The 13,017-nt window shown below is 49.7% G+C and overlaps 1 protein-coding gene and 1 non-coding gene across 2 annotated transcripts; one reads left to right on the top strand and one right to left on the bottom strand.

Annotated features, from left to right (window-relative positions):
* Positions 1 to 3,148: 3,148 nt before the first annotated feature.
* LOC129070368 (U6 spliceosomal RNA) lies at positions 3,149 to 3,251 on the bottom strand. The gene has a single exon (XR_008529111.1). It is a non-coding gene; the product is annotated as a U6 spliceosomal RNA (small nuclear RNA).
* Positions 3,252 to 5,226: 1,975 nt separating this feature from the next.
* Positions 5,227 to 11,045, top strand: SLC46A1 (solute carrier family 46 member 1). Its single transcript, XM_054573201.1, is given in 5 exon segments — positions 5,227 to 5,505; positions 5,932 to 6,784; positions 8,897 to 8,980; positions 10,283 to 10,439; positions 10,988 to 11,045. Coding segments are annotated over 5 exon segments (1,380 nt in total). The 5' UTR covers positions 5,227 to 5,277.
* The last annotated feature ends 1,972 nt before the right edge of the window (positions 11,046 to 13,017 follow it).

The following is a 13,017-nucleotide window of genomic DNA, read 5'->3' as shown; positions in this document are numbered from 1 at the left end:
ATTAATTGGAGTGGGTGCATGCCATCAAACCTATTTAATATTTCATTTTATTGCATGCCAGGCCTGTTGCTGGGAGATATAAGGTGAATAAACATGGCTCCCGCTCTCAAGTCCAGAGGGGAGATGTGGGCATGGGTTGGGAGGAGACAAACCTGTACACACACATTTATAATCAGGTTAAGTATAAAATCGGGGTTAAATGTATGAACACATTATTGTGGAAACATATGACTAGACGGCTAATTCTTCCCAGAAGTATGACACAGGGGTGGGTCTTGAAGGATGATAAGAGTTGAATATGCCAAGCAAGGTGGGAAAGGTATTCCCAGCAGAGGGACTAACATATACTAATCTTGGGATCCAGGAAGCACTGAACAGGTTTAAGGAGAAAACCTATACCCAGAGTGGGAAGAAGCATTTTCCTGCATCTCCCTAAACCATAGATACATCATCATAAGGCTGTGGTGAGGGGTGAAAGTGGGACTCACACAGTGCCCGGTGACAAAGCCAGCTGCTACTGATGTCTCCAGAATACTAAGGGGCATGAAGCTGACCCTTAGCAATTGAGCCGGAATAGGTGTAAAGTAGAGGAACATCACTGGATTTAAAACACTTTTATATTTTCCATGATAAAAATACATGTTTATATCAGAAGAGTTGAAAATGTTTTTAAAAGAAAAAGAAGGAAAAAAAAATCTCACTCCCCCACCCAGACAGAACCTCTGTTAGTATCTGGCGCAGTGTCTTCTATCCTTCACTCCCCCCGATTCTTTTCCATACCTACACGCGTACCATATGAACAAAAAGTCCTCGGGGGTTTTTAAATTTTCAAATTTAAAGCGCCTCTTAATTATAGTATAGTTGCCATACAATATTTTATTAGTTTCAAGTGTACAACATAGTGATTTGACATTATGTAACTTACGAAGTGATCACCACAAGTCCAGTAACCATTAGTTACTGTACAAAGTTATTGCAATATTATTGACTGTATTCCCTATGCTGTACTTTACATCCCTGTGCCTTATTTATATTATAATGATAAGGTCGTACCTCTTAATCCTCTTCACCTTTTTGCCCACCCACCACCACTCAACCCCCTGGCAACTATCAGTTTGTTCTCTTTATCTATGAGTCTATTTGTTTTGTTCGTTGATTTATTTAGTTTTTTTAGATTCCACACATAAATGAAATTATACAGTATTTGTCTTTCTCTGACTTATTTCACTTAGCATAGTACCTTCTAGGTCCATACATATTGTTGCAAATGGCAAGATGTCATTCTTTTTCATGGCTGAATAATAAAAGTCCTCTGTTTCTTTTCACATAAAAGTTAATGACATAGCCCTGATCGGTGTGACTCACTGGGTTGGGCATCGTCCTCCAAAGCAAAGTGTTGCCACTTTGATTCCCGGTTGGGGCACATGCCTGGGTTGTGGGTTCAGTCCCTTGTCAGGGAGGAGTCAGGGCACATAGGAGAGGCAACCAATTGATGTTTCTCTCTCACATCTGTTACTCTCTCTTTCTTCCTCCCTTCTCCTTTTTCTAAAAATAAATTAATAAAATCTTTTAAAATATTAAAAAATGACAAGCAGTTTTCTATATTATTACGATCTCTTTGAATATATCATCTTAATGGCTAACATCCATTGAATGGATCTATTATAATTTATTCCACCATTTCCCTCTGGCCTACATTTATTTATTTATTTATTTATTTATTTATTTATTTATTTGCTATTGTCAGTAATGTGGTGGAGACCATCTTGGCACATAAGGCTTTTCTCTGTAATTCAGATTATTTCCCTAGGATAGAGAATCAAAGGAATTAGAGTACTTAAGTCTTTAAAAAATTTTCTTTATTGTAGTTCAATTACAGTTGTCCCCCAATTACTCTCCCCTGCCCTACCCGCTCCCCACCTCCCACCTTCAATCCTCCCCAGCCCCGTCTTTGTCCATGGGTCCTCTATACATGTTCCTTGACTTGACCCTTCCCCTTCTCTTCTGGTAACTTAAGGATTTTGATGCAATGTTACCAAACTGTTTCCTGCAAGGTAGGTTGACACTCCCTCAATAATATGTGTTTGACTCAAGCCCTTACCAGGCTCACTTAAAACTAAATCTCTTCTAATATGTTGGCCACAAAGAACAAAAGCAAAGGCACGTTTGCTTTATTTAGCATTTCCTTTATTATTTAGAAGTGGGAGAAGAGCTCACATGTGAGTCTCCTACTCAGTTCTGTGTTACCACTTCTCAGTGCTTAGTTTTTTTATGTGGTTGTTGATGGATGGGGGAGAGATCTTAAGTTGTTATCACATAGAATTAAAATATTAACCTTTTGTCATATTTTAAAGGACTATTTTGTTATTTGTCTTTTAACTTAGGTTTCTAATTCTGAGGGAGTTAAATTTACAGATCTTTTACTTTTCAGTCACTTATTTCCTTTAAGGATTTGAAAGGGCAGAAATGTTTAGCTCCTCCTGGATAAAGTCACCTCTCTCTCTGGACCTCAATTTCCTCTTCTTTTAAAAGGGACGGCAGGCAGGCAAAGACGTAATCTCTCGGCTTTCTTCTAGGTATAGATTCTTGCACTCTGGACTCCACAGGTAGCTCCACAAAGGCAACCTCTTCTTGTGCTCTGAGGCTCCAGCCAGGAAATCCTTTCTCCTTGAGGGGTTCATTTATTCATTCAACTACCACCCTCTGAACATCTACCATGTGCCAGGCATTTTTCTAGGTAGTGGGAATGTAGTAGTGAAGAAAACAAAGACCCTGCTATAACATAGATATCTGGGAGAAGAGCACTCCCGTTAGAGGGAACGGCAGACACAGAGACCCTGAGGCAGGAGACTGTTGGAGAAGTTGCAGGGGGAGCCAGGAGGCCACGGTAGCCAGTGGGCCGAAGTAGGGAAGTGAGTGAGAGAAGGCACACGGTCTTAGGGCTGTCCTAATGACTCGGCTTTCACTGCATTAAATGGAAACCACTGGATGGTTTTGAGCAGAGCCATGACCTGATCACAGCTAGGTTTTAAAGGAGTTAGAAGTAGCCTCTAATCTAGTGGGCTCCACTCTGGGATGAGCCACAGCCATTTCCAGCTGACTGACCCTGGCCTTATCTCTCTTAGTCTTAGTTCTTTATTTCTTTTTTTAAAATACGGAACGCTTCACGGATTTGTGTGTCATCCTTGTGCAGGGCCCATGCTAATCTTCTCTGTATCATTCCAATTTTAGTATATGTGCTGCCAAAGCAAGTGCTCAATCTTAGCTCTTTTAAAAAAAAAAAAAATCCTCACTGGAGGAGCTCTAGCCGGTGTGGCTCAGTGGATTGAGCACCAGACTGCAAAGCAAAGGGTCACCAGTTCGATTCCTAGTGTAGGGCACATGCCTGGGTTGCAGGCCAGCAGGAGGGGGCGTGCTAGATGCAACCACACATTGATGTTTCTCTCCCTCTCTTTCTCCCTCCCTTCCCTTATCTAAAAATAAATAAATAAAATCTTTAAAAAAAATTCCTCACTGAAGGTCACACTCATTGATGAGAGAGAGAGAGAGAGAGAGAGAGAGAGAGAGAGATGGATGGAGAGAAACATCAATTGGTTGCCTCCTTCCTATACATGCCCCAACAGGGAATGGAGCCTGCAACCTTCTGGCATAGGACAACGCTCCAACCAACTGAGCCACCTGGCTGGGGCTCAGTCTTAGTTCTTTAGGAAATACTTCTAAGATTTCAGTGGGGTACCGTTCCCTTACTGTAGCTGACCTAACTGGGCCAAACTTTTGTGTAGGTAGTGGAGAGGGGAGGGAACCAACCCAAAGTCTCTTGCATTTAATGTGGAATTTCCTATTTCTAGGAAAACCACAGGGTGGCAGTGGTCCTTTGGGGGTAGAGGCCATCACTCAGTCCACCAGTAAAGAGCCAGCATCTACTTAACCTGAGCCTGGAACACTTTCTGACTCAGGGGAGGTGGGGGATTGTCAAAAAGCCAGCAACAAGGTCAAACACAGCCGTGGTGGCCAGAAATGGAGCCCCCAACACCACTAGAATTAGGGCCCGTCTCCAGAAATCCATTCAGCTGTCCTGTTGCCAGGGATGGTGACCAGCCACTCCTGGCTCTGCCCCTCTCAGACCAGGCCCAAGCCTCTGAATTAACACCCTGGAGTCCCACAGCTCCTCTCCTTAAAGCACTTGCCACAGTTGAAATCTTACATGGATTAGTAGGATTCTTTGAGGTCTCTCCCTCAGCATTCTAGAAACTACAGGGCCTGGTAAAGCCTTTCTGTTTCCTTCACTGCTGTGTTCCCAGATGTTCCCCATCATGGTCCCTGACACACAGAGGGAACTCCATAAATGCACTGAATGAGAAAATGAGGAAGAAAGATAATGCTGTTCCCTTTTACAGTCAATAAAACAGGCCCAGGCAGGAGGTCTGACTGCCTTCTGGCCCAGTTCCTAGAGTAGGAGCTCCCAGAAACATAGGGCTACCCTAAGCAGCCTCCAAGGGCCTCGGCCCTCTCCTCCTCCTCTGCCTCTCCTTCTCCGCTTCTCCGAGGGCATCTCAGAGCCAGATTCCAGCCCCAAAGCAACACTAATTTCCTAGGAAAAGATCCTAGGGCAGGAGCGGAGCAAGTGACAGCCTATTAATAACAAAAATAGCACTTACAATGTACCAGACACCGTTCTTCTTCCACAGCATCTCTTTGAGGCAGGTTCTATTAGCATCTCCATTTTTAAAGATGACGAAACAGAGGCAAGGGTGGTAAATGTCTGTCCAAGATACTGGCAGAGACTATGTAATGGAACAGAGGCAGTAAACAAAGCTCGAGGGTACACTCTAACCTACTCTGAGTTACACCGGGGAACATCAGCAGAAGTATCAGAAGTCATGTGATTTTTCACTCGGGATTTGAGGGCCCCCTGTCCTTGTTATCTCATCCCGATTGGGATCATTCATAGTGGCTAGCCTGTAGGGCTGCTGGGAGATTAAAGCACACAGTTTAGGACAGTGCCCAGTACACAGCGAACGATCAATACATGTTAAATACTGATATTCTCGTTAATGGTCTGAGTGTTTTTGAGCCTGAGAAGGAGGACTACACAGTTTACACGCGAGGTCACCTTGTGATCTAAACCCCCGCCCTCGCCTGCCCAGACAGGGCGGGGGGAGAGAATGAGCGGGACAGAGGCCTTCAACCAGCCCCGGTTGGACTTTAAAAGGGAGGCCTTGCGCAGGCGCAGAAAGCCGCGTCGTCTGGCTCGCGCCAGCACTGCCCCGCACGCGCATGGAGCGGCGCGAGAGCTCCCCGGGCGAACCCCGCGTCCACCGCGCGCCTGGAGTGCTGTTTCGCGGCCCCGTAGAGCCGCTCATCTTTCTTGCCAACTTCGCCTTGGTCCTGCAGGGCCCGCTCACCACGCAATACCTCTGGTACCGCTTCAGTACCGACCTCGGCTACAATGGCACCCACGACAGAGGTGGCTGCAGCAACCACAGCGTGAACCCCACTGTGCAGGTAGCGGCGGCGCGGCGCGGCGAGGAGCGCAGAGAGCCTGGCAGGGAGCCGGCCCTGGGCTAAGGCTTGGGGACAGCTGCGGGGCGGGGCGGGGCGGGGCGGGCGTGAACCTGGAGCCCCCTAGGGGGTTATGGGTATTGGGTGGTGGGCCTGACCGAGATGTGCAGTATGTGGATGTGTCAAGTTACTCCAGCCTGGAGAGTTAACGAAAGGGGCTAAAAGTTAGGGACGAGACCTAGGACCAGTTCCCATAACTCTATTCCAGTGCCAGGGTTTGAGAGTTGCACTCAAATTCTCTAAGGTTTAGGGCTCCAAGGAAAGCCCTCATCCCAGTACCTGCCAGGATGGTGGTGGTTTGGCGGGGAGGGGGGTGAGGGGACACCCACAGTGAGGAAGAACACTCTGGTATGACTCATGCTCCCACAGGAAGTGGAGACCCTTACCTCCCACTGGACGCTCTACACGAATGTGGGCGGCTTCCTGGTGGGGCTCTTCTCGTCCACCCTGCTGGGTGCCTGGAGTGACTGTGTGGGCCGTCGCCCGCTGCTGGTGCTGGCCTCGCTGGGCCTGTTGGTCCAGGCTGTGGTGTCCATCTTTGTGGTGCAGCTGCAGCTACATGTTGGCTACTTCGTGCTGGGCCGCATCCTTTGTGCCCTCCTTGGCGACTTCAGTGGCCTCCTGGCTGCTAGCTTTGCCTCCGTGGCAGATGTCAGCTCCCACCACAGCCGAACCATCCGAATGGCCCTGCTGGAAGCATGCATCGGGGTGGCAGGGATGCTGGCGAGCCTCCTTGGGGGCCACTGGCTCCACGCCCAGGGTTATGCCAACCCCTTCTGGTTGGCCTTGGCCTTGCTGATATTCACGGCTTTCTACGCTGCTTTCTGCTTTGGTGAGACATTGAAGGAGCCAACACCTGCCCGGCTCTTCACACTTCATCACCATCGATCCATTGTCCAGCTCTACGTGACTCCAGCCCCGCGGAAGTCCAGGAAGCATTTAGCCCTGTACTCACTGGTCATCTTTGTGGTGATCACTGTGCACTTTGGGGCCCAGGACATCCTGACCATCTATGAGCTGAGCAGACCCCTCTGCTGGGACTCCAAGCTGATAGGCTACGGTTCTGCAGCTAGGCACCTCCCGTATTTCACCAGCCTGCTGGGCCTGCGGCTTCTGCAATCCTGCCTGGACGACACCTGGGTGGCAGAGATTGGCTTGGCGTTTAACATCCTGGGGATGGTGGTCTTTGCATTTGCCACCAGCACACCCCTTATGTTCACAGGTAATGTGTGTGGGCTCAGGGAGAGTTTGTCCCAGAGGCGCTGGGTGAGAATTGAGGGCCAGCCACTTGCTGGTTTATGCCTTTGGAAACATTATGTTCCTAGCCTGCATTGGAAGGAAGACAAGTAAGAAACTCAGAAAAATGGCACCCTTGTTACACAGAAAATATAAAACTTCAATAGTCAAAGTAATCCACATTAACAATCATAAATATTATTAGTAAGATAGAGCAGCAGACAAAAGTATGGCTCATACACTAATTGCTTCAATCCTTGGCCTCCCGCAGCCTATATTCATGGTATTTAGACAAAGTCCATGCTGTTAATGTCTTAATACTCACTGCTCTGATAATCGCAGGACCTACCTCAAATATCCTTGGTCAGCTTCTTTGGTTTTTAGAAAATCTAGTCTTCTCATACCACAGAAAATTAAATTCCTGTTTGCGTTAGTTCTTCCCTTTTCTGGTGGGAGAGGGGAAGCTGGGGGTGAGGAAATTAGCTTTTTTAAAGGGATAGAATTATTTTGATAAAGCTCTAAACTATGTTGTGTACAGTCAGCCATTCAGTAATCATAGATTTATTAATTTGGCTGCTTGCCTGGACAGGGAGGCTGAAGGGGACCAGGTACCTTTCTCCCCTGCCCCCAGCGTCTCCCATGGACTTGGTGCTGCGTTCAGAGGCCTCGGGTGCAGAGATGATAAAGATGCTGTCACACTCTGGGGAGCCTCAGCAGAGTGGGGTTTGGGGGCCTCACACCTGAAGGGCCCTGGCGCCTCATCATATACCCACTTAGGAGGATCCACTGTCCTCTAAGGCAGCGATTTTCAATCTTTCTTTTACTCTCATGGCACACATAAACTAATTACTAAAATTCTGTGACACACCAAAAAATATATACTTTTTGCCGATCTGACCAAAAAACTAGGTATAATTGTGATTCATTCACACTGGACAGCTATTGTTGTATTGGCCGCTGTCATTGTTTAATTTGACAATCTTAGGGAAAAGAGGTCAGTGCCTTTGACTAAATAGTCAGGTAGTGCATGTTTTAAAAATTCTTGTGGCGCACACTGCTTTAGGGGTTTGCCATTTTCCTGAGGAGGCAGTAGTCACAAAAGGGAAAGAAGTGGTTATGAAGGAAATAGTAACAAAATGCTAAGTGAAAAGGAATGCGCATTCACTGTGTGCTTGCTATGTGGTGCTCTTCACAGGTGTTTTCTGATGTATCTATTTTCTAGGGCTGCTGTCACAGATGACCACAAATTTGGTGGGTTAAAACAGCAGAAATGTATTTTCTCACAGTTCTGGAGGCAAGATGTCAAAAATCTATATCACTGGTCCAAAATCAAGGCATCAACAGGGCCATGTTCCTTTCAGAGGTTCTAGAAGGGAATCTTTCTCACCTCTCCCAGCTCCTGGGGGCTGCCAGCATTCCTTGGCTTCTGACTGCATCACTGTGATCTCTGCCTCTGTGGTCACCTTGCCTTCTCCTCGGTTCTATGTCAAATTTTCCTTTGGGTTTCTTATAAGGAATCATTTAGAACCCAGCCTGATACTCCAGGATAATCTCATCTCCAGATCCTTAACTTGATCACATCTACGAAGACCCACTTTCGGAATAAGGCAACATTTACAGATCGCAGGGATTAGGATCTGCTACCTTGGGCCATTATTCAGTCTCTTACTCCCTAGAACCATCCTGTGGTAAAGGCCTTATTATCTTCTTACAGGTGGGAGTCAGGTCTAAAAGCACACAGAGAGTAAACAATGGCATCCGGTTTTGAACTCGGGGCTGCCTCCAAAGTCCATGCTTGTTTTCTGTGCCCTGTCATCCCCCTACTATGTGGGTGATACTTGCTAGGACCACCAGAGGTGTTATGACAAGAACGTCTTTGGTGGGGAATCAGTGTTCAATCACAAAAGATGTAGCAGGTAGGCCAACGCTTGAGAAGGGCAGTCTCCATTCCTCCTTAGTCACTGTCTTCCTCACCATCAAAGAAGTCCGTTCTGTGTCTAGCCTGAGTCCCCCCAGGGGTACGTGCAGGAGCTCTGCCGCGTCTTGCTTGGACAGCCCTCTCCCTGACCCCATTTCCCTGATGATTGTTTCTTCACAGGGTACGGGCTCCTCTTCCTGTCACTGGTGATTACACCCATTGTCCGGGCCAAGCTCTCCAAGCTGGTGAGCACGTCCGAGCAGGGTAAGTGCCATGGCCAACCGGCACCTGGTTCCTTATGCTCCGTGTTCCCTGGACAGATTGCGCAGGGCTGGCAGGGGACCGCAGTGCCTTGGAGGTTCAGACCACAGAGTTGGAATTTGCAGTTAGCAGAGCATACAATATTGTTCTTTTGGGGAACCAAAGCAGAAGATTTGCCCTCTCCAGACCTCAGCTTTTCCATCTATATAATGGAAGAGGTGATGCCAGAAGTTGCTGCTTCACTAGGGTCAGAACGTATAAGCTCAGAGGGAGGGAACAACCTTGCGACGCAGGGTTCGTTGTCCATAAGTGACAGATGAGGAACCGGAGGCCTGGAGGGTTAAATGGATTCACCCGAGGTCACTCAGTAAGTGGTGGAGCTAGGATGCAAACCCAGGTCTGTTTTACGAGCAGCAGGCCTTAGGGTCTGGATTTTAGTCCTGGCCCTGTCACCTACTGGCTGTGTTATCTTAGGCAGGCCCTTCCCCCTCCCTGGGCCTGTTTCCTCGTCTGTACATGACTGGTTTGCTCTCAATGTCATCTGCAGGCCCTTCCAGTCACACAGTTGAATGTTCTGCTGGTCTGTCTATAAAAAATAGCTTTTCTCAGGCTTCTGGGTCTTTAGACCCCAATCTGGAAACATCTGGCTCATCCACTTCTCCCCGTCCGCCCTGAAAGGAGGATCTGGTGCCAAGTAGAGCGCACTGTCAGTTTTGTTGTCCCCAGGACCTGGGGGCTTTCATTCATTCACCCAATAAGCCTTTTATCTGGCACTTCCACTGTGCCCACAGGTGCCAGGGGAACAAAAAAGAAGGACAGCCCTCACTAACTGGCTTCCTCCAGGGGCCAGGCCCTGTGATAGGGGCTATAGATGGGGATTGAATGTTGCCAACCATCTATGAAATAGGTAGCATCCTTATTTAATAGAGGGGGCACAAAAAACCAGAAGGAGAAGTGACTTGTTCAGTGACCACACAGCTAGTAAGTGTTGGAACTGGGAATTGACCCCACAACTAATCTCAGACAGGAGATGATTCTCAAGAGGAGAAACCAAAAACCATTTTTCTCAGGCTTTGGCTGAAAGATGTCACATGTACTTTTAATACATGGCTTCCATAACAGCCATTTGTTTCCTAGCCCCTGCATGCCAGCTGCTTTCCATGCAGGACCTCACTGAATCCTTATCACAGCACATGATGTAGGCGAGGCAGGTGACACCCTGAGAGATTAAGCTGTTAGGTAGTGGCTTCTGGATTTGAACCCAGGCCTTTCAGGCTCCACAGCGTGATGCTTATTTCTCCACAGGTGCTCTCTTTTCTGCTGTGGCCTGTGTGAATGGCTTGGCCATGCTGATGGCCTCCAGCATCTTCAACTCGCTCTACCCTGCCACCTTGAACTTCATGAAGGGGTTCCCCTTCCTCCTGGGAGCTGGCCTGCTCTTCATCCCTGCCATTCTGATCGGGTAACGCAGGACTCGGACCCACGCTCATATGCCCTTTATCCCAAAAGTTTCTTCTTCCTCTTTCTCCTCCCAACCAGAAATGGCTGCCTCATTCCTGGAACCCTTCCTGTGGGGGTGTTTCAGTCCCAGCCTGACTGTCCCCTTGCAGGCGGCCCGGTCCTCTGGGAGCCATTTCCCGAGGGCAGGGCAGAGGGGCAGCAGGGGAGGGTCAGGCTAACACTGCTTCTTAGCAAGGCTGTTCTCTGCCCCTTATCCTCCTCCATTGGCATTTTATAGATGGAACTATGGTGACAGAAAGGTGCTAAAGGGAAGCCCAGAGAGCTTCGTTGGCTAGTTGTGGCTGGGCCACAGGCCAGCCTGCCCTGCTCACTTCTTCCCCCATAGCCTTAAGAGTCACTTTCCAGAGCCCTCTTCCCTGGACACTGTCTACCACCTCCACCTTGGGAGGGAGATACCTACGCGAGCCCATCCAATAAAGCCTGTGTCACTTCTGCAGGAGTCGAGGGTCCCCTGTGTCCAATCTAAACCCTGTCTCTGGTCCCTCACAGGACACTGGGGAAGGCTGATCCGCACTCTGAATACCAGTAGCTTCCCCAGAGCCCCTGATCTGCCTGGACCTGAGGACAGAGCGCCAGAGGAGCCAAGTGAACGCTGATCACCTGGAAGCGTGCGCCTGGGACCCCACCCACAGCAGCACCAGCAGCTCCCCTCAAGGGGAGCGTTCACCCTGGATAAGGTGGTCTCGCTAGACCCGGGCGCCCACCTCATCCATGGCTGTGCCAGCCTGCGACTCGAGCATTGTAACCCGGTCTGACTCCAGGGCAGGCAGCGGGGGAGCCATTGGGACAGGGGTCTGTTTACCCTTCATGCCATCAATCACATAAAGCCCTCCAGGGCAGAGGAGACCTCCTGATGGAGGTGATGCCTGAGGGGCCAGTTGAAGCATGAGGGCTGGCGCCTCTGCTTCCAACCAAAACCACACCGCTCATGGTGGGCGGCCACCCGTCACTCCTTCACGGCGGGCACCGTCGCGGGAGGAGGGCGTGTGGGAATGGGGGGACAGTGCGAGTGACGTGGTGGACTCAACCCCCGGGCTCTGCAGTACCAGTCATAATAATAAAGCAGGATAAGCACACTGGAATGAATCTTCCGGCACCCGTGGCGTGGGGCCGCGCGGCCCTCTATTTTCCTGTTCCCGGTTTGCCCGCCACAGGTCACACAGGCAGCTGCTGGGCTGAGCAGAAGCCCCTGAGCTGCCATGGGATTGGTACTGGGCTTGGCCAGCCCGGACCTCATCTGACCTCCCATTCTCTTCTCCTGAGCTGCTGGGAGGCGAAAGGCTGCCAGACTTGCATCAAGCCAAGCAGAGAGCCTGGTTGCCCCTTCCTGAGGGTCCGTCAGAGATCGGCTCCCTGAAGGCACCGTGCTAGTCTGGCTGCAACAGCCCAGGCAGAATCAGTTGTTACCACTCAGCCCTCCGACACCTCCCATCGCCAGGTAGTTCAGCATTTCATCAGGGCCTTGTGCTCAGACCATCCTTCGTGCGTCTGTACATAAGTCAACAGGACCCTGGAGACTGGCCTGACCCCCATAATCCAGGAGTCCGTTTTCCAGAGAATGAGTGGCCATTTCTAGGCCATAATAAAAGCCTGGGCCTGAAGTTGAAAGGCGAAATCGGATTCAGCAGTAAGGCATTGTCTTTGATGTGGGCCATAAGCCTCCAAGCAGACTCAAATCAGGTGGTACTTGCCTCTTCAAGCCAGAATTGGCCAGAGAGCTCAGCCCCATACCGCCCGTTCTACCCCATTCTCTCGCCAGCCCTGCCAGCCGGTTTTCTCAGCAACGTCCGAAACTGTCAGACGATCGTGGTTGGACAACCCTGGATTAGATCATCTGAGACCATTCCCACCTCATACACTCTAAAGTGGGATGCCTCTCTTCCTGGGCCTGAGGAAGGATAACAGAGTTGGAGCTGGACTTTTCTTTTTCTTTTTTTAATCCTCACCTGAGGACATTTTTTTTCACTGCTTTTAGAGAGGGAGAGGAAGTGAGAGAGAGGAAGAGAAACATCAATGCAAGGGAGAAACACCAATTGTTCGCCTCCTGTACACACCCCCAAGTGGGAATCGAACCTGCACCCTTTTGGTTACAGGCCAGTGCTTCCTCCAGCCGAGCGGCACTGGCCAGGGCAGAGCTGGACTTTTGATCTTTGAGTGTCCCTGAGCAGTTCTCGGCCCCTGGGGCGGGGTGGGGTGAGGTGGGGTAGGGACCTAGCTGACTCAGCCTGGACCTGGGGGCAGGGGCTCCAGTCCAGCCACGCAGGAAACCCTGGCCCTGCCAACCTGTGTCAGAGCGGGCTTTGGGGGAAAGGCTATTTCTCAGCCGTTTCAGGACCAGCCCCGTGAGGCTGAGTCTAGGTGGACGGTGAGGGCCAAAGTGCCTGATCTGGGCAGTTTGTCACCACAGGGAGGCAGTCCCCAGAACACACCGGCCGGGCTGCGGGAGGGTCATCACTTAAGCTGCTGCGGAGGGGAGGGGAGAAGCTGAGCGCCGATTCCCCAGAGAGACGGGAAGGGTA

The sequence above is a fragment of the Pteronotus mesoamericanus genome, unplaced genomic scaffold, assembly GCF_021234165.1.
Source record: "Pteronotus mesoamericanus isolate MK-2021 breed Mesoamerican mustached bat unplaced genomic scaffold, CSHL_Meso_final contig_246, whole genome shotgun sequence".
NCBI classification, from domain to species: domain Eukaryota; kingdom Metazoa; phylum Chordata; class Mammalia; order Chiroptera; family Mormoopidae; genus Pteronotus; species Pteronotus mesoamericanus.
This window is presented reverse-complemented; position numbering and strand designations above follow the sequence as displayed.